Source organism: Vicia villosa, linkage group LG3 (genome assembly GCF_029867415.1).
Source record: "Vicia villosa cultivar HV-30 ecotype Madison, WI linkage group LG3, Vvil1.0, whole genome shotgun sequence".
NCBI lineage: Eukaryota > Viridiplantae > Streptophyta > Magnoliopsida > Fabales > Fabaceae > Vicia > Vicia villosa.
In genome coordinates, this window is record NC_081182.1 from 113,206,542 (window position 1) to 113,226,475 (window position 19,934).

Consider the following 19,934-nt stretch of genomic DNA (forward strand, 5'->3'; position numbering starts at 1 on the left):
TCTTGAAGAACATGAGTTTCATCTTAAAGAAGATATCATATTTCAAGGATGGACTTCATTATTTGTTGAGTTCTGTGGACCGGTTTACCCCGATCTTGTAAAAGAATTTTGGGTGCACGCTGTTGTTGCTCCTAAATCTATTCTGTCCTTTGTTCATGGGAAGTTTGTGGTCGTTACTGAAAACATCCTGAGAATGATGTTTGATCTAAGAAACCCTGAGGGTGCTCATGAAATTGATCTAAGGGCTGATTGGGACGAAGTATTGGCTACTCTCTATAAAGATGTGAAGAAAAATGATCGTGTCAAGGGCATGAAGGATCTCTACAAAATCTGGACCAAGATTCTTCTTGGGTGTTTCTATCACAGGAAAGCAACCCATTCTGCAGATTTTGTCAACAATGAGCAGAAATACATTCTGTATTGCATTGCCACTCAGAAGGAGGTTGATGTTATCTACATAATCTTCAACCACATGTGGAATGCTGTGAGGGATTCCAGAAATGCTTTCAGAAAGAAGAAGTGTACTATTATTTCTCTTGGAAGAATTATTACAAATCTTCTGGTTCATTCCAAGATTGTTGAGGATCTGGAAGCTCAAGGGACAATCAAAGATCTTGTTGTTGATACTGGAAGTTGCTTGAATGCTCTCACTTTGAGAAAAATGAGTGTTATTGATGTTATCGTACAAACTCCTCAACCTCTTCCTGGAGCAAGAAGCAGAAGAGATCATGTTCTTGCTGACTTTGAGTCCTTCTTCAGAAGTGAGCTGCCAGAAGTCAGAACTATATATCTAAACTCACTCAAGGAAGAAGAAGGCAAAGTTGCTCTTGCTAAAGGTGGTCGCAAGAAAGTTTCCACATCCAGGCCTGCTGTTTCAGAAGATGTTTCAGAAGCAGCACCTGATGCTGTTGTCAAGAAGGAAAGAAGGACAAAGCGAAAATTTGATCATCCTTCTGTTAACCAGGAAAAGGTAGTCCAAAGTGTAGCTGCTGCTACTGAGGCTGTTGAGAAAGCTGCTCAAGAAGAAGTTGTTGCTGAAGAAGTTCAGGAAGTTGTTGTTGAAAATAAAGATAGAGAAAAAGAGACTGCTGAGAAGAAGAAGAAGAAGAAGAAGAGAAAAATGAAAAATGTGGAAAGTGAAAAGGCTGTTGAAAAGAAGGAGACAAGAAAAAGAAAATTAATCATTAATGATTCGGATGAAGAAGAAGCTCAAGAAGCTGTGAATCAGCAAGCAGAAGCTGTGAATCAGCCAGAAGGAATTATTCAAGGACCAACAACTCAAGTAGTTGAAGGTCAGAAGGCTGTTGATAATGAGAAGGAGAGACTGGAATCTACCAGAAGAAGAGAAATTTCTCTTGGGAAGGCAAAGATTGTGGAAGAGCAGAAGAGTAAGAAGCAGAGGAAACTGGAGGCTGTGTTTGAAGCTATTCAGAAGGTGTCCAAAGGTATACATCTCTCTGAACCTGATTCTGTTCCTGCTTTACATTCAGAAGTTGCACCAATAAATGTTGCTCAAACCCCTGAACCAGTAAATCAACCAGAAAAAGCCCCATCAGAATCACCCATAAATATCCATGTTCTCACACCTCCTTCTTCTCCTGTAACCAAAACTCTTACTCCTCCTCATTCACCCATCACAAATGTTCCCATTCCTTCATCTCCACCCACAACCAACCTTGCCTCTGACCAGGCCCTTGAAAACCCTGTCCTTGATATACAACCCCTTCAAACTCTTTTTCCACCTCACACAAATATATCCATTTCTCAACCCCCGCCTCATGCAAACTATGAACCCATTCCTTCCACCTCTCAAAATAATCCTTCTATATCAGATATTCCAGATTCTGCATCACATGAGCAATTACTCCGTGACTGCAATTACACACCCAAGCCTTGTCCTGAAGCTGAGCTGGTAGTGTTAGATTCTGAGAATGAAGTAGAATCATCCTTCCGTTTGGATAGAGAGCCTCAACCCTATTCTGTCCCAAACCCAGATTCTCCCATAACCAAAATAAACTCCCGCCGAGCATACCCTATTGGTGTAATCTATGAAATGGTAAAGAGGAATATCAGAAGAGTCTTTGATACTCTCAGAATAGTTGAGCATGCTGGATTAAATGATGTTGCTATGCGAAAATTCTGGAGAATCTTCCGAAGAAAAGCATATGCTTATTTTGAAGAACTTCAGGAAATTTGTGTAGAACTTGCTCCACGACCTTGTGGAATTCTGAGGAACTATGAAGACTTCTGTTTCAGTCGTCTTGGAGGGAGATATTGCTTTGAAGAGAAGAAATTCATTGATGAACTTGTTGAAGTACGAGTTTCTGCGGAGTTGGAAGCCAATCCTTGTAGGGATATTGTGGTCTGGAGACCTAAGTATCCAGTTCTGACTGGAGACTTCAAGTCCTTGTTTAACTTTCTGAGGGAAAATCCTTCTGAGGAAGACCCCAACTTGGTCATTCCAGAAGTTGTTGACCCGCCAGAAGTTGAAGGTCCTTCTGCCCCAAGGAATCTTGCTTCCATTCTTCAAGCTCTTGAGAATGGAGATTCTGATCTTCCTGCTCCTGAGTATGAAGAAGATGCTGCTATGGGAGAAGTTGATGCTGAAGATCATCCTGCTAAGTCTATTCCTGTTGAGGAAAATCAAGATGATGATCTCACTATGGAAGCTGCTGTTCAGAATGCTTTCCCTCTGGACAGAAGTTGTGAAGCTTCTTCTGGTGAACCCTCTCTTCTGGTGAAGACTCTAGAGGTTATTCAGAAGAACCAAGCTGAGCTAGCTTCTCGTATGGACAAGCAAGATGACACCAATACTGAGTTCTGCTCATTCATGGAAAGGTAGACTGAGAGCAATGCTGGGATTCATGACATGCTGGCCAAGATTGTGTCTAAGCTAGGGTCGTCTTAGTCCTCTTGTGTCCTTTGTTTCTTGCATCTGTCTTCTATGCATTTTTCTTGTACTTTCTGACAATTCTCTCTTTTGCTATCAATGAAAATTATCCTTCTTTTCTCTCATATTTTTTTGTTTTTCATCTGAATCTTTTGTGTTTTTGATGTTATGACAAAAAGGGGGAGAAAATGTGATAAATGATCTGATTTATATTATCAGTTGCTAGGAGAAAGTCTCCACATTTCTAACAAGAAATTGCAAGTTCTGTGTCTTTGAGTGTTTTGCAGGAAGTGAAGATCTTCTTAAAAGCTCAACATGAGAAGCAAAGACATGGGGAAAAGCAATTCTGTATGGAATCAAGCTCATGGAAATTGAAGCAAGTTGAGTGTTGTGAAGCTTCAAGATCAGAAGCAACAAGGAAGAATGTTATGATATTCTGATGATAGGATATGCTCTAACACAATTTCATTCCTTATATGTTCTGATGCATGATTTAGTTCTAAATATGCTCTGAAACATTATTGTTTTTGCTCTGATACATATTATATGTTCTGATACATATTTTATGTTTTGATTCATTCATGCTCTGACTTTTGTCGTTTAGTTTGTTCTGTAACATTTCAGGATGTAGAGATGCTTTGATGATGCTCTGGTACATTCAACAATGTTCTGATACAATCTAGCATGCAATGATTCAAGAAGAAATTCAAGCTCTGAAGCTGTCCTAAGGAAGCAAGAAGCAGAAGCTATGAATGTTCTGAAGATCTAAGCATATGTGATCGTCTCAACTGAAATGGAAAATACTCAGGGAAGTCTTTTATTTATAAATTTCTTCCAGTATTTATTTCAGGGGGAGATTGTTAATCTCAGGGGGAGACATATTCACACATTGTGTTTATATGCTTATGCTATAGCTGTGTAATTGTCCTTAGCCGTCTGATATTTTGATTGCAAATTCATATCATTTATATATGTTTTTGTCATCATCAAAAAGGGGGAGATTGTTAGAACAAGATTTGTTCTGATCAATATTCTTAGTTTTGATGATAACAATGTATATGAATTTTGTATGAGATAATGTGGTACTCTAATACTATGCAATTTCCATTTCAGGAATTATATAAAGAGTATGCATAAAATCAGCGCAAGAAGCACTGACTCAGAAGGTTCAGCATGCAACATCAGAACATGGTCTGGCAAGACATCAGAAGATGGTCAAGCAGAATCAGAACATGGTCTATAGAAGCATCAGAAGGACTAGAGATCAGAAGCAGAAGCACTGAAGTTCTCATGGTATCACGCTCAGAAGCACTTCAAGGTCAGAAGACAAGAAGATGCTCTGCACCAAGCTGTTTGACTCTGTTGATATTCAAATGTTGTTTACACAAACATCAGATCAGAAGCAAGTACTAGCTGGCAGGCTACGCTGACTGACAAAAGGAACGTTGAAAGCTATTAAAGGAAACGTCAGTAGACACAGCGAAAGCAAGGTTCGAGGTAGTTGACAAAAGAGTGAAACATTAAATGCAATGTTGTACGGATCACGCAAAGCATTAAATGCTCCCAACGGTCATCTTCTCAAACGCCTATATATATGAAGTTCTGAGGAGAAGCTATGTTACGAACTTTGAAACCAACTCTGAGTAATATACAGAAACGCTGTCAAATTCAAAAAGCTCTCAAACTTCATCTTCAACCTCACTACATTGCTGTTGTAATATATTAGTGAGATTAAGCTTAAACTTAAGAGAAAATCACAGTTGTGATAATAGCTTTATTAGAAGCATTGTAACTCTTAGAATTTGTTTACATTAAGATGTAAGAACTAGAGTGATCAGGTTGTTGATCAGTATACTCTAGAAAGTCTTAGAGGGTATCTAAGCAGATTGTTCCTAGAGTGATCAGGTTGTGATCAATATACTCTAGAAGACTTAGAAGTTATCTAAGTGGAAAACCATTGTAATCTTGTGTGATTAGTGGATTAAATCCTCAGGTGAGGTAAATCACTCCAAGGGGGTGGACTGGAGTAGTTTAGTTAACAACGAACCAGGATAAAAATCATTGTGTAAATTGTTTTTATCTTACAAGTTTTAAAGCTACACTTATTCAAACCCTCCCTTTCTAAGTGTTTTTCTATCCTTCAACCGGAAATTTCAAATAAACTTAATTTCCGGTATGTTGTACCGGAAATTTCAAATTAACTGAATTTCTGGTATTTTGTACCGAAAATTTTGAGGTGCATACCGAAAACTTGTTTCAATTTTTTTTTTTATTTTTACCTTTTTTTTAACAAAGGTAAAATTGGATTAAAAAAAATTGGGGGTGTCATGTCTAAAACAGGGGTTATCAAGTTAATTCCTCTTATTTTACCCACCTTTAACTTAGCCAACTTACTAAATGAACACTTTGTTCACTACTTAATACTAATTTGTTTTGAAATGATTAAGAAATTAATCATCTTCGTTTAGGGATGGTACGTAAATTTTAATTTGCGGACTCACCTGCATTCGAATCCGAGTCAACGGATGAAAATTCGAGTTGATTGAATTCGAGTTTGGGTAGTGCGAAATCTGCGCCCGAAATCACATCCACTTATATATATATATATATATATATATATATATATATATATATATATATATATATATATATACACACACACACACACTATAAAAAATATGCTCTCCAGCGACGTGGAAGACACGCCGCAACACTGAAAATCACGTCACAATCAAAATATAGCGACGTGGGCTCCTATGTCGCAGGAGCACGTATGGCAAAGCAATAGCGACGTGGAAACCACGTCAGAAGGTTGCGACGTGATTCCCACGTCGCAATTAATTTATATAGGGAACATGTCCCTGCACGCAGAGCAGGTGTGGCAGACTGATAAATTGACTTTATTACCGACGTGGAAACCACGTCAGAATGTAGCGACGTTGGTTTCACGTCGCAACCTTTAATGTTTTAAAAAAAAAAAAAAATTAAATACAGACGCAAGTATAATTGTATTTATATATAATTAATTAATTAATTTATATAATAAAATTTATATAATAAAATTTATAAAATATAATTTTTATAATAAAATTTTATAAAATAAATTCATATAATAAATTTTAAATAATAAATTCAACTAAATAATACTAAAAATTTAAAACTAATATTTTAATGAATTAAAATGTAAAATAAGTTGCATAAATATAAAATTTGTAATATTCTATTTACAAAATGTAAATTTATAATATTTTATTTTTAATTTTTAAATATTATTAATATTTTGTAAACATAACTTCTACATTCATTAAGATTAATATGTATATTATTTTTATTAATAATTTCTATTTTTAAAAATAATAATATATATTACAAAGTAAAACATATTTTATTAACATTTTTTTAATAAAACTATTTTTATAAAATATATACAAAAATGATGTATTTTTAATTATAGTTTGTTTATATTTAAATTATTCAAAAAAATAACTTACTTTATATAAACATAAAAATCCATTTTCATTGAATAAAAATATTCTGTTTTTAAAAAAATTTAATATAATTATAAAAAAATAATTTTCTATGTATAAAAATATTCTCTTTTTAATATTTTATTTTCATAATTCATAATATAAAAAAATTATCTTTTTATTATAAACATAAAAAATTTATTTTCTATATATGCAAAAATAATTCTGTATTATATATATATATATATATATATATATATATATATATATATATATATATATATATATATATATATATATATATATATATATATATATATATATATATATATATATACACTAAATAAATTTTATACTAAATAAATATTTTATACTTAAAATATATTTTATATTCTGTTTTAATATATTTTATACTAAAAAAATAATAAAATTCATAAAAATAAAAATCAAATTAAATAAAAAACAACCACAAAAAATCTGGAAAAAAAACACAATAACAACTAAATATATTTATTTAAGTATATATATTTTGTTTTAAATATAAATTAAATTTATATATATAATAAAAAGATAAATCAATTAAAACCTAACTAACAACTAAATAAATCACAATAAAAATAAAATTAAAAAAAGTTACTAAAATACCTCTTCTTCAAATCTTCAATCTTCTAGTACCAATATATTTTTCTTCACAATTCTTCAATCTTCTTTGAAAATATACCTTCAACAAAAAAACCCTAAATTAAATTCAGAAATTTAAAAATTATTAAAAAACAAAATTATACAAATAAAATATAAATTTAGTTATCTGTTAGGAGAAATATTAGAGATTGATTGAGTTAATTTGGTATTTGAGAGAACAATTGAGAGAGCTGTAATGGTGGTGGGGAAGAACCAGGGGCGAGGCGAGGGAGAAGAGAAGGAAACAAGAAGAAAATGAAAACTTGTTAAACTGAAACGTAAATAATTTGGTTTTTTGAAGTGATATATAAAGAAATCAGCGACGTGGTCATCACGTCGCAACATTGCCACGTGAGACGCACGTCGCTACCACCAAACGATCATAATAATAATTACACACTCTGCCACATCTGTAAACAATCAAGTCAGTGGCAGAGTTATTTTCCCACTAAAATGTGGCGACGTGGGAGTAACGTCACAACTCAAATTCAAAAAATTTCAAACCTCCCTCCAACTACAACGTTAAAGTTTTTATTTTTTTATTTTTTTACTTTTAGGTAGCGACGTGATACCCACGTCGCAACTGTATTTAAAAAAAAATAAACCCTGACTTCTCTGATTACAACGCTGACTTGATTTTTTTAATATAAAAATTGGTTGTGACGTGTTAATCACGTCGCAACTACTCACGTGATTACCACGTCGCTATTTTACGTCGCCAGGGACCGTATTTCTTGTAGTGATATATATATATATATATATATATATATATATATATATATATATATATATATATATATATATATATATATATATATATATATATATATATATATATATATATATATATATATATATATATGGGAGCATATCAAGTGAGAGCATTTTATAATGAGAGGAATGAATATCAACCATTGAATTCATCAAGAGAGAGAATGTTAATACATTAATGATGCTATTAATTACTCTCTCTTGATGAATCCAGTGGTTGATATTTGTTCCTCTCATCTCTCATTATAAAATACTCTCACTTGATAAAATGAATAAAACGAATAATGTGAAGCTATATAAATGTTGTCACTTCATCATTTGATTCTTATGGTTCTTTCATTACTAATTACACCTTGATTTCTTTACATTCTAATTATTATTAACTTGATTTTGAAGGCTCACTGGCAAGCATTTAAGTGGATTTTAAGGTACATAAATGGGTCTCTGAACAGGGTCCTAATTTATGGTGGAACCTTGGGTGAAGATAGTAAAGCGGTAATCGAAGGATATGTCGACTCCGATTATGCGGGTTGTATGGATTCCAGAAAATCTATTTTTGGATATGTTTTCACTATGTTTGTCACTGCAATCAGTTGGAAAGCAACACTTCAGAAGGTTCTTGCTCTATCAACCACTGAAGCGGAGTATATTGCCTTAACTGAAGTCGTGAAAGAAGCATTGTGGCTTGAAGGTTTTGCAAAGGAGCTGAAACTTCAAGGTTGATGTATCACTGTTAAATATGATAGTCAAAGTACAATACACCTGTCGAAGAACTCAGCATATCATGAGCGAACTAAGCACATCGATGTGAGGTTGTATTTCGTCAGAGGAGTAATCGAGCGTGGAGAAGTTGGATATGCGAGAAGCTTGCAGGACTGGCAGATTCATGAGGTTAAAGGTGACTATTGATCTGAAGCTTCCATTAAAAAGGGGAACAATGGTTAAATTTAAAGAAAAGAATGTGCGGGTTCACTTCAAGTATGAGAGGCTGCCTACGTTCTGTTTCGTTTGTGGCCGGATAGGTCATCAATTGAAGGACTGCGAATCCTTAGAAGATCTTACGGAAGAAGGATTCGAAGAGTTGGAAGAACAAGACTTATCCTTTGGGCAATGGCTGAGGGCTTCCCCATTACCGAAAATGCTCGAGGAAGTCAAAAAGAAGGAATCTAGCTCAGGAACCTATAGTAGAAGTCTGTTTAACGCATCTTCTAGCCACAACAAATGTGAACCCAAAGAAAAAGAGATAGAAGATGAGAATGAGGTCCAGCAATCCAAGCATAAGGTTCTGAGTAAGGAGAATAGTCCAAAGCATTCAAATGATCTTTCCAAAACAGCTGACGTCGAAACGGTGGCGGAGTCTTTGGGGGCAGTTATGTTATCCAGTGCTACCCCTGAAGCTGGAAATAACGTTAGGGATGGGGTGACTCCAAAACTTAAGTGGGTGAGAAAGAAGGGGGAGAGGCAAAACAAGGCTTTACCGAAGAAGGCCCCAGATCAGGAAAACTCTAAGAGACAGCTTGTTGATGTGATGATTGTTGATGGTTCTGTGGAAGACTGCGGCAGTGGTGAGAAGAAGAGGAGGCAAGTGGCTGAAGGTGAATCTAATCTATCCCCGTTACCAGAGGTGGTGTTGGTGGCCCAACACCGCCTATCCCAATGAAAATATTGAGTTGGAACTGTAGAGGTTTGGGGCATCCTCGGGCAGTTCGAGCCTTGTCAAGGCTCACCAAATTAGAAAACCCCTTTTTGGTCTTCTTGATGGAGACTAAGCTGAAGATGGAGGAGATGCAAAGTATTGCAATTAAAATTGGTTACAAATGTGTTCTTTCGGTTGATTGTAGGGGAAGTGGTAGGGATAGAGCTGGGGGCCTGTGTCTATTATCTAAAGATCCAGGATGTTTCAAGATTCGTTCTTTTTCTGATAATCATATTGCTGGTAGCTGCCAATTGGAGGATGACGATGTTCCGTGGTTCTTTTCGGGTTTCTATGGTTTTCCGGAAGATCATCTAAAAAAGAACACGTGGCTATTGATTCAAGGGGTGTTTAGGGAGGCTGTTGGAAAATTTATTTGCTTTGGGGATCTGAATGATACGGTTCAGGAGGAGGAGAAACTGGGGGGTAACTACAGGACTGTCAGTCAAATGGCGTGGGGGAGGCAAACGTTGGAGGCTTGCAACTTACTGGATATGGGCTTTTCGGGTTATAAGTTTACTTGGTCCAATGGGAGAAGAGGGCAAGAGAATATTCAATGTAGATTGGACAGGGGCCTGGCGAATAGCTCTTTTTTGGAGGAATTCCCTTGTACAAAAGTGTTCCATTTACCCAGATTTGGATCGGATCATGCTGTTTTGAGAATTGTTGTTGAGAAAGAAGCTCTCTTGGAAAAACGCCCTCATCTTTTCAGATTTGAAGATGTTTGGTGCAAGGACCCTCTTTGTGAATCTTTGGTTCGTGATCTTTGGTCTGCGGCGGGTTCCTTTAGTGCCAAAACAAATTCTCTCCACTCTTTGCAGGCTGTTTTCAAGCACTACAGAACTGGTCATATAGCTAAGGAACTCAAAATAATTGAAGTTCTTCTTCAGGACGATGTGAGGTGGTCTAGTAGGGCGGAGGATATCTCTCAGTACAGGGCTCTTGATGTTCAGCGGAACAAGCTTCTTCGCTTAGAAGAGATTGTGTGGAGGCAGCGTAGTAGGGCGGTCTGGTTGAAGGAGGGAGACCGTAATACGAAGTTTTTTCATGGGAAAGCAGATTAGAGAAGGAGAACCAATCGTATTAGAAGGCTTAAGGATTCGGATGGAAGGTGGAGAAGTGGCTCGGGTCAATGTGAGAAAATCCTTCTTGCCTATTTTGAAAATATTTTTTCTTCGTCAAATCCTACAGGCATTGCTGGTGTTTGCAGTGCTACCCATTCTAAACTGTCCGACGTGCAAAAGGAGTGGTGTGGAAAGGTTTTTTCTGGGGAAGAAGTAAAGGAAGCTCTTTTTCAAATGCATCCCGGCAAAGCCCCGGGGCCGGATGGACTGAACGCGGGTTTTTTTTCAAAAGTACTGGAGTATTGTGGGCAGAGACGTCACCAAGGCTGCGTTAGATATTCTGAATAACGGAAAGGATCCTTCAGTTTTCAACTCTACTTTTATTTCCCTTATCCCGAAGGTGAAGAACCCCGGCTCCCCTCAGGAGTTCCGCCCCATTAGTCTATGCAATGTTATCTTGAAAGTGATTACCAAAACTATTGCCAATCGTTTGAAGGGTATTCTCCCGGATATTGTGAGCGAAGAGCAGAGCGCCTTCGTCAAAGGGCGTCTCATCACGGATAACGCCTTAATAGCCATGGACTGTTTCCATTGGATGAAAAACAAAAAGAAAGGGAAGAAAGGGGTGATGGCGCTAAAGTTGGACATGTCTAAGGCCTACGATCGTTTAGAGTGGGAGTTTGTGGTTGGTACTCTTGAAGCGTTTAACTTCCCCACTGGTTTGATTAACCTCATCAAGCGATGCATTTCCTCCGTTACCTATCAAATTCTTATTAACGGTCAGCCGAGTAGAAGTTTCTGCCCTCAAAGGGGACTCCGTCAAGGAGATCCCTTGTCACCTTACTTGTTTATTTTGTGTGCTGAGATCCTTTCAGGTATGTTCAAGATGGCTGCTAACTCTAAGGTTTTCCATGGAATCAAGGTCGCTAGGCATGCCCCGACAATTTCTCATCTCTTTTTCGCGGACGACAACCTTTTGTTCTCTAGGGCCAACGAATTCGAAGCTGCCAGAATCCTTGGTATCCTGCATAGGTATCAAAATGCCTCGGGCCAGCTTGTGAATGTGGAGAAGTCGGAGGTTTCCTTTAGTGGTAATGTCAGTGCTGCCTCGAAAGAAGCTATCCGAAGTTTTCTTGGGTTCAAGTCTGTCAATAGCCATACCAAATATCTGGGGCTGCCAGTTGTCTTCGGCAGGTCGAAGAAGGATGTTTTCTCCTTGGTGGTTGAAAGAGTGTGGAAAAAAGTGAAGGGATGGAAGGAAAGCTTCTTATCTAGAGCCGGGAAGGAGGTTCTCATTAAGGCGGTGGCCCAAGCGATCCCGTCGTATATTATGAGCTGCTACAAGATTCCTGATTCTTGCTGTGCGGAGATTGAGTCCATGTTGGCGAGATTTTGGTGGGGGGCGAAAAATGGAGAGAAGACAATTCACTGGACGAGGTGGGACAATTTGACGATTGCTAAAGGCGATGGAGGATTGGGCTTTAGAGGAATACGGTATTTCAACACTAGCCTTCTTGGCATGCAGTTCTGGAGGTTGCTGAAAGGCGACGGGACTCTCTTGGAGAGGTTTTTTAAAGGGAGATATTATCCTAATTGTGACGTTTCCGAGGCTGGTTTGGGGTTCAAGCCAAGCTATGCTTGGAGAAGTATCCTTAGTTCCAAAGAGATGGTTTTGAAGGGCTCTAGATGGAGGATTGGTGACAGTGCGAGTGTTCGTATTTGGGAGGATAACTGGATTCCTTCTCTGCCAGGTTTCAAACCTCTATCCCGTCTGTTACCTTGGCCAAGTGATACTAAGGTTAGCTCTATTATTGATGAAGATTTGAGTTGTTGGAAGATGGATGTTATTAAGGATATTATGGGGGATAATGGGGCAGCTCATGTTGCGGGTATCCCTCTCTCTACTGATTTGGGGAAGGACATTCTGATCTAGAATGCTGAAAAGAATGGGGAATTTTCGGTGAAAACTGCTTATCATCTCTTGACTGCCTCTAGACGCTTCAGCAAGCCTGGCCCCTCCTCTTGTTCTCTGGATTCTCTATGGAAACCTTTGTGGAAGGCTCCTATTCCCAGCAAGATCAAGGAGTTCCTGTGGAGGATTTTGAAGGATATTCTCCCTACGCGCAGTAACATCAGCAAGAAAGGTATCTCGATCGACTCCTCCTGCCCCTTGTGTGACTGCTGTCCGGAAACCTCTTCCCACCTCTTTATCCATTGTGCTTTTATTAAGCGTATGTTTTTTGCCGGTTCTTTGGGGGTGAGAGTCCCGTCTTTAGGGGATATTGGTGAGTGGCTTAAGCAAATTTTCTCCATTAAGGATTCTAATCTGCTGCAAGTTGTTTGTTTCGGTTTATGAAAAGTTTGGCAGGCGAGGAACTCGATGGTGTTCAGAAATAAGTCTCCATGTCCGTTACTGTTAGCCCAGGATGTGTTGTATGCTGCTAGCGAGTTTAATGTTAGTTCGGTTGTTGCAACTTCTGCTCTGCTGCCAGCTCATGTTGAAAGCTTGTTTGAAAATTCTTGGTCTGTTCAGACAGACGCAGGCTGTTTTGAAGGAGGCGTGATGGTCCTGGGTTGCGTGATCAAAGCTCCTAATGGTGATGTTTTGCTGGCTGCAACTCAAAGGCTGTCGTGTTTCGCTTCCCCTAGTATGGCTGAAGCTTTTGGTATTAAATGGGGTCTGCAGTTGGCAAAGGATTCCTTGATCGCGAATGTCACACTCCATTCCGATGCTCTTGGTGTTGTCGATTGTGTCAATGGCATTAGTTATGCGATTGACCTTGAACCTATTGTCCTGGAATGTCAGGCTTTGCTTAATTCTTTTGTTTCTGGATCTGTTTTGTTTGTTGGTAGGAACAATATCTTAGATGCTCACAACTTAGTCAGGTTGGGTCGTGTTGTTGGCTCGCGTACCTAGTTAGGCTCTATCCCTCATTTTGAGGAGACTCATGTATCTTTGGCTCCTTTAGCCTCTTCTTAATATATGTTTGGTCTTTCTATAAAAAAAAAAAAAAAGATAGATTTTAGTTATCTATTAGAAATATATGTAATTCTTCACCTACAAGAAGATATTGCAATAAAATCAAACATATACTTTTGTTATCTTATATCTTAGAGATACAATAAATATGACTTTGTTTATTATAAAATATTCAAATTGAAATTTACAGGTTATAGGTTATGTAGATCAACTTACTTGCCAAATCCTCATAATTGTATATCACAACAACATTATACCTTTACTAATGTTGCTACAACTATTTCATGAAAAATTATGAAAACAAGCCATGGTAACAACTTTGCCAAATCAAACAGCAGATTTGTATAATTTAACTAAAAAGCCTAATGACATGAATATTGAATTAAAATATTAATTCAATAATGGCACCCCACAAGTAATTAAAAATAACAGTGACCAAGAAAACTTAGACAAGTAAATAGAAGGTTTTATAAACTGAATTTTAAAATAGAGAGGCCTAATAGATTATATTTTATGAATATATAGTCACAAAAAAAAAAAGGGGAAGAAAAATTCTGGGACAACGAATTTTTGTTTTGGTTGCAATGAAGTTTGAGTGTATGATGATGTCCATGCAAATTACTGAAAATCCTCACAATTAACCTAATCTGAGTGGCTTTAACTTTTTCTTATATACTATTCTAAAATCTAGTACATTTGAAGTCCCCATGCACATGTAACACATTGGCCTTAGACATTAACAATGAAGCTTCTTTGTCAACATACATTTTTAGTAACTTATATACACACACTCATTCCTTCGAGAAAAATGCTACATGCGTTACACTAACACCGTGAATCACAGTCATGGCCAATTTCTTCAAGAGTTTGTAAAAGCGTTCTCCACAATCAAAGAATGAGACGATAACCATATTCAAGTTTAAATATTTTTACAAAAGGGTCAAAAGAATGAAGAAGCTAAAACAAGAGCTTTCGCGGGGATGTTTTAGATGCAACTGTTGAGGAAAAGTCCGAGCCTTTGAGGGGAGGGGACGTTTGGTTGCTTTATATTCCCACTGGTAATCTGTCAAGAAGCTTTGCAGCCCTTGGATCCGTTAGTAGTATCTTTTGGAAGGATTGTGAGAAGCCAGTTGCGATGATAGTCACATGAATCTCGCCATTGTAGCGATCGTCAACAACAGCTCCAAATATAATATTGGCAGAAGGATCAGCTAAACTTGTCACAACCTATAAAATTACCGGTTTTTAGAAAAGGGATACATAGATTTTCAACAGATGCACAATATCAACTCAAACCCGGTTTAATAAGCACTTATCATATAAGTAGTGCTTATGTATATGTTAATTCTATAGCAAGAGATAAAATAAAGTCGATGTTTTCATATAAACTATAAGCTATTCAGAAAAGTTTGTGGAAATAAACTGAAAAAGAGCTTATGGACATGTCAAAAGTTGTTTCCATAAACTCTTTCCTAAACAGTTTCACAAATGTTTATATCAGTTGATAAAAAAAATATCAGTTGATAAGCTCAAATAAATTTAATCCAAACAGATCATTAGTGCAAAAGGAAAGATAGGATGATCTTTCAACAAGTGGTGATAAAATGAAGTACCTGAGACACTCGATTCACTTCCTGCAGAGTTATGTCTTTTCCTCCGGTAATATTATAAACTATTCCGGTAGCGGATTGAATAGATGATCCAATTAAAGGTGCCAAAGTAGCCTGTTCTGCAGCTTCTTCTGCACGGTTTTTACCAGAGGAAACACCTACTCCAAGCATTGCAGTTCCAGAGTCTTTCATCACAGCTTTTACATCAGCGAAATCCACATTTACAAGACCAGGTATCTGCAAAAGCATGGGATAATTTGTATCGTCGCCATAGGAGAACATCAAAATGTACTTGACAGGATAATTCGTGTCATCACTCAAATGAAAAAAGGAGGCAGAGAATTTATTCATCTTTTTAATAACCTAATTCTCTTTGCAATCTACTGTGATAAACTAAACTTTCTCACATTACAGTGAGGAGATAGGAAATATCAATAAATTGTTGGTCAACTCACTGTTATGATGTCTGATATTCCCTGTACTCCCTGTCGTAGAACATCATCAGCAAGCTGGAAAGCATCCTGAAGAGGCGTCTGCTCATCAGCTAAGTCAAGAAGTCGGTCGTTTGGAATCACTATAAGTGTATCCACGTTTTTCTGCAGCTTTTCGATGGCTTCTAGTGCCTGAAATGATGACGTTGGAATTTGAATTTCAACCACTCAAAAGTATCCTCAAAGCACCACAATATCTTGGAAGATAGAAAGTAAACATCAAGCAACTTATGCAACACATTCAACTGTAAGATAACTCATGATTATTGAAACTGTGTATGATAGAAAAATTAGGACGAAAATTAATTAACAGTGTTAAGTAACTTTTGAAGTGGCTAAGTTTACAATGTGCTTCCAAGTTTCAACTAAGGAAAGAATTAACACATGCCTGCAATGATCTTTTGCGTCCTTCAAAACTGAATGGATAAGTAACAACACCTACGGTTAAGTAGCCAGCCTCTTTTGCTATCTGGGCCACAACAGGAGCAGCACCAGACCCTGTACCACCCCCCATACCGGCAGTTACAAACACTAAATCAGATCCTTGAAGGGCATTAAAAATAGTTTCTTTTGATTCCTCGGCAGCTTGTTCCCCCAAAAGTGGATTACCACCGGTACCTGCATCTCTATGAAGAAATTTGATAAGAATTTAAGCCACACACACATATATGCGCGAATCACATAATAGACAACATATAAGCAAGTTCCAATTGAGTATAATGCACAAAGGAATCTCCAAGGCATAGAAGGCGAGTGTCTGACCTAATCCACGGGTCAAGAGTTCTCCAATTTGGATAGGATTTTCAGCAGCAGAATGAACCAGTGCTTGAGCATCAGTATTTATAGCATAAAAGTCCACACCCTGATTAAATCAAAATAATAATAATAAAACAAAATGTTTCAGAATTAATGAATGGAGAATTTTTTTAGCATTACTTAGATAAGCAAACCCACCAAAATCATCACAATTGCACATTATTCATAAATAAAAAAACAAAGCTTTATCAACCATTGAAGAGAAACAAACCTGTAATCCGCAACCAATCATACGATTAACAGCATTGTTGCCACCGCCACCAACACCAACAACCTTAATCTTAGCATTATCAACAGATGAAAATGAACATTTAACGGGTCTAAAACGACGTCGCAGGGGTTCAGTGTTACTGGTTCTTAATCTAGGGTTCAGTGAAACACAGCTTCTGAGAGTGAATGAAGAAGAGAGTGAAGTGTGAGAAATTGGAGTGGGAATGGAAGAGGGTGGGAGTAGCTTGTTGGGGTTTTTTAGGGAAAGCATTGTCATTTTAGCTTCTGTTGTGTGTTGTGGGGTGTTAATGGTTTTAGGGTTGATTTGCGAAAGGGGAATGGAATAATGATTGGGAATTTAGGGTTTGAAGATAGATTGAAAATTGAGTTGAGTTTCCATGTCAAAGTTCACTTGAGATGAAGATCCTTGACATAGAGGCGGCACACCTGAGCACAGCAAAAGCAAGGGAGTTCTTTTTTTCTTTTTTTTTTTTAATATGTTTAATTATTGAGTGTTACTGGTTCTTAATCTAGGGTTCAGTGAAACAGAGTTTCTGAGAGTGAATGAAGAATATGAAGAAGAGAGTGCAGTGTGAGAAATTGGAGTGGGAATGGAAGAGGGTGGGAGTAGCTTATTGGGGTTTTTTAGAGAAAGCATTGTCATTTTAGGTTCTCTGGTGAGTTGTGGTGTGTTGAAGGTTTTAGGGTTAATTTGCAAAAGAGAAATGGAATAATGATTGGGAATTTAGGGTTTGAAGATAGATTGAAAATTGAGTTGAGTTTCCATGTCAAAGTTTAGTTGAGAGGAAGATCCTTGACATAGAGGCGGCACACTGAGCACAACAAGTTCTTTTTTTCTTTTTCTTTTTGTGAGTGTTTAATTATTGACTTTTTCTTTTCTCAATCCTTACATTCCTTTTGAAATTTTAAGAATTCAAAATATTAAATTCATCAACAAATATATTAAATTAGAATGCTATATTAAACAAATATAAAAATAATATACGGGATATCGCGAGTTCAAATTTTCACTTTTGTATTTGATGTCTTTGCACAACTAAAAATTGAGCTCGATGAATAGATATGAAACTTAACAAGTTATATATCGAATACTACAAACTAATTATTTCTTAATCGCGTTCAACCAAACACGATGCAATCACATCGAACATCTTAGAATGAATTAGATTTGTGAACATATAACATCAACATACGATCGAAATAATGTCTAAATTGATCGGCTCCAAAGAACAATACTAACCAAATATTAAGAACATGACTCTTAGATTATTCTCGTTTTGAAGTGTCATGTTGGTGAAGCTAATACATCTATCATTGTCGACAGACGGATGAAAGAGTTATTGCTTAATTTAAGTTAGAATAAAAGTCCTGTTTTATAGGACAGACTTAGTCTTTTAGTTATATTATATTTTCCTTAATTTTAGGAACCACTTAGCATTATCATCCTCTATTTTAGCATAGTTGATTGTTTCAGTTATTGTTTCTATCGTGTATTCAATGGCTATTTAAGCCAATGCTGTAGTTAATAAAGCTGAGTCATTCAGTCCAATTGTTCTGTTCTTTCTTTTAGTTTCAATAACTATAAAAGTTCTCAATAATTTGGCATAAGAGCCCCCACTGGGCCTGGTCTATCAAAGCAGCAGTCTTTGATATCCTTGCAGCAGCAGTCTTTGATGGTCATTATGATCATTGGAGTATGCTGATGGAAAATTTCCTCAGATCAAAGGAATATTGGGAGCTAATCGAGCCTGGCTATGTTGAGCCAGCAAGTGGAGTGGTACCGACAGAAGCACAACGAAAGAAGAACGATGAGATGAAGTTGAAGGATCTCAAAACGAAAAACTATCTCTTTCAGGCGATTGATCGAACTGTGCTTGACACCATCCTTAAGAAGGATACTTCTAAAGATGTATGGGATGCTATGAAGAAAAAGTTTGAAGGAAATGCAAAGGTCAAAAGGTCTCACCTTCAAGCTCTCCGTAGAGAATTTGAAACTCTTGAGATGAGATCTAGTGAAGGTGTAACAGAATACTTCTCTAGGGTCATGACAGTGGCCAATAAAATGCGAATATACGGGGAGGATATGTCAGATGTTAAAGTGGTTGAAAAGATTTTACGCTCTTTAACTGAGAAATTTAACTATATTGTTTGTTCTATTGAAGAGTCAAAGGATATCGATGATCTTTCTATCGATGAGTTACAAAGCTCCTTAATAGTGCATGAACAGAAGTTCCAAAGACTCAGTGGCGAAGAACAAGCCTTGAAAGTTACATATGAAGGAGGAAGAGGTCGTGGTCGAGTTGGTTACAGAGGAAGGGGAAGAGGTAGAGGTCGAACAGATTTCAACAAGGCGACTATAGAGTGTTACCAATGTCATCGACTTGGACATTTTCGTTATGAATGTCCTCGCAACAATGAAGCTAATTATCCAGAATTCGATGAAGAAACTGAAATGCTCTTGATGTCTTATGTGGAGCTGTATGAAGCTAAAAGACAAGATGCATGGTTCCTTGATTCAGGATGTTCTAATCATATGTGCGGTGATCGAACTATGTTCAATAAACTTGATGAAAAATTTCGACATTCTGTAAAATTGGGAAACAACACTAAGATGGATGTGATGGGAAAAGGAAGTGTAAAATTGCTGCTAAATGGAATGAATCTTGTTGTTACTGAAGTATACTTTATTCCAGAATTGAAAAATAATCTCTTAAGTATAGGGCAGTTGCAAGAAAAGAATTGGAGATTTTGATCATGGGAGGAAGTTGCAAGATATTTCATCCAGAGAAGGGTTTGATTATTCAAATCAACATGAGTGCCAATAGGATGTTTATCTTGCTGCCCCAAACTCAATCCTCTTTACAAGCACAATCTAATATGTGCTTTCACACTAAAGCTCAAGAATTGTCGCATCTCTGGCACCGAAGGTATGGACATCTAAGTTATAAAGGCTTGAAAACTTTGTTGTACAAGAACATGGTTCGTGGACTTCCTCAACTCTCCATCTCCACTGTGATATGCGCTGATTGCATCAACGGAAAGCAACATCGTGACTCTATTCCAAGGAAGAGTAATTGGAGAGAAACACAGAAGTTATAACTCATTCATTCAGACATCTGTGGTTGTATCAGTCCTATATCTAACAGCAACAAAAGGTACATCCTATTATTCATTGATGATTATAGTAGAAAAGCATGGGTGTATTTTTTGGTTGAAAAGTCTGAGGCTTTAAATTCTTTT

At 36.9% G+C, this 19,934-nt stretch overlaps 2 protein-coding genes across 2 annotated transcripts; one reads left to right on the forward strand and one right to left on the reverse strand.

The window, feature by feature from the left end:
• Positions 1-9,585: 9,585 nt before the first annotated feature.
• LOC131658822 (uncharacterized) lies at positions 9,586-12,499 on the forward strand. Its single transcript, XM_058928074.1, has 3 exons — positions 9,586-10,531; positions 10,694-10,857; positions 10,967-12,499. The coding sequence occupies exons 1-3, from the start codon at positions 9,586-9,588 to the stop codon at positions 12,497-12,499; spliced, it is 2,643 nt and encodes an 880-aa protein (XP_058784057.1).
• Positions 12,500-14,260: 1,761 nt separating this feature from the next.
• LOC131662352 (cell division protein FtsZ homolog 1, chloroplastic-like) lies at positions 14,261-17,528 on the reverse strand. The gene is made up of 6 exons (XM_058932119.1): positions 16,675-17,528; positions 16,410-16,509; positions 16,036-16,265; positions 15,612-15,779; positions 15,160-15,393; positions 14,261-14,773 (listed from the first exon to the last, which is right to left on the reverse strand). The coding sequence occupies exons 1-6, from the start codon at positions 16,948-16,950 to the stop codon at positions 14,591-14,593; spliced, it is 1,191 nt and encodes a 396-aa protein (XP_058788102.1). The 5' UTR covers positions 16,951-17,528; the 3' UTR covers positions 14,261-14,590.
• Between the last annotated feature and the right edge of the window lie 2,406 nt (positions 17,529-19,934).

Coding starts and splice junctions, on each gene's coding strand:
- LOC131662352 (XM_058932119.1), bottom strand. CDS start 16,950: ATGACAATGCTTTCCCTAAAAAACCCCAACAAGCTACTCCCACCCTCT. Junction 15,780..16,035: donor GACGCAAAAGATCATTGCAG/GCATGTGTTAAT, acceptor TCATCATTTCAG/GCACTAGAAGCCATCGAAAA. Junction 14,774..15,159: donor AAGTGAATCGAGTGTCTCAG/GTACTTCATTTT, acceptor GTAATTTTATAG/GTTGTGACAAGTTTAGCTGA.
- LOC131658822 (XM_058928074.1), top strand. CDS start 9,586: ATGGAGGAGATGCAAAGTATTGCAATTAAAATTGGTTACAAATGTGTT. Junction 10,532..10,693: donor CTGGTTGAAGGAGGGAGACC/GTAATACGAAGT, acceptor CAAATCCTACAG/GCATTGCTGGTGTTTGCAGT. Junction 10,858..10,966: donor ACGCGGGTTTTTTTTCAAAA/GTACTGGAGTAT, acceptor CTTATCCCGAAG/GTGAAGAACCCCGGCTCCCC.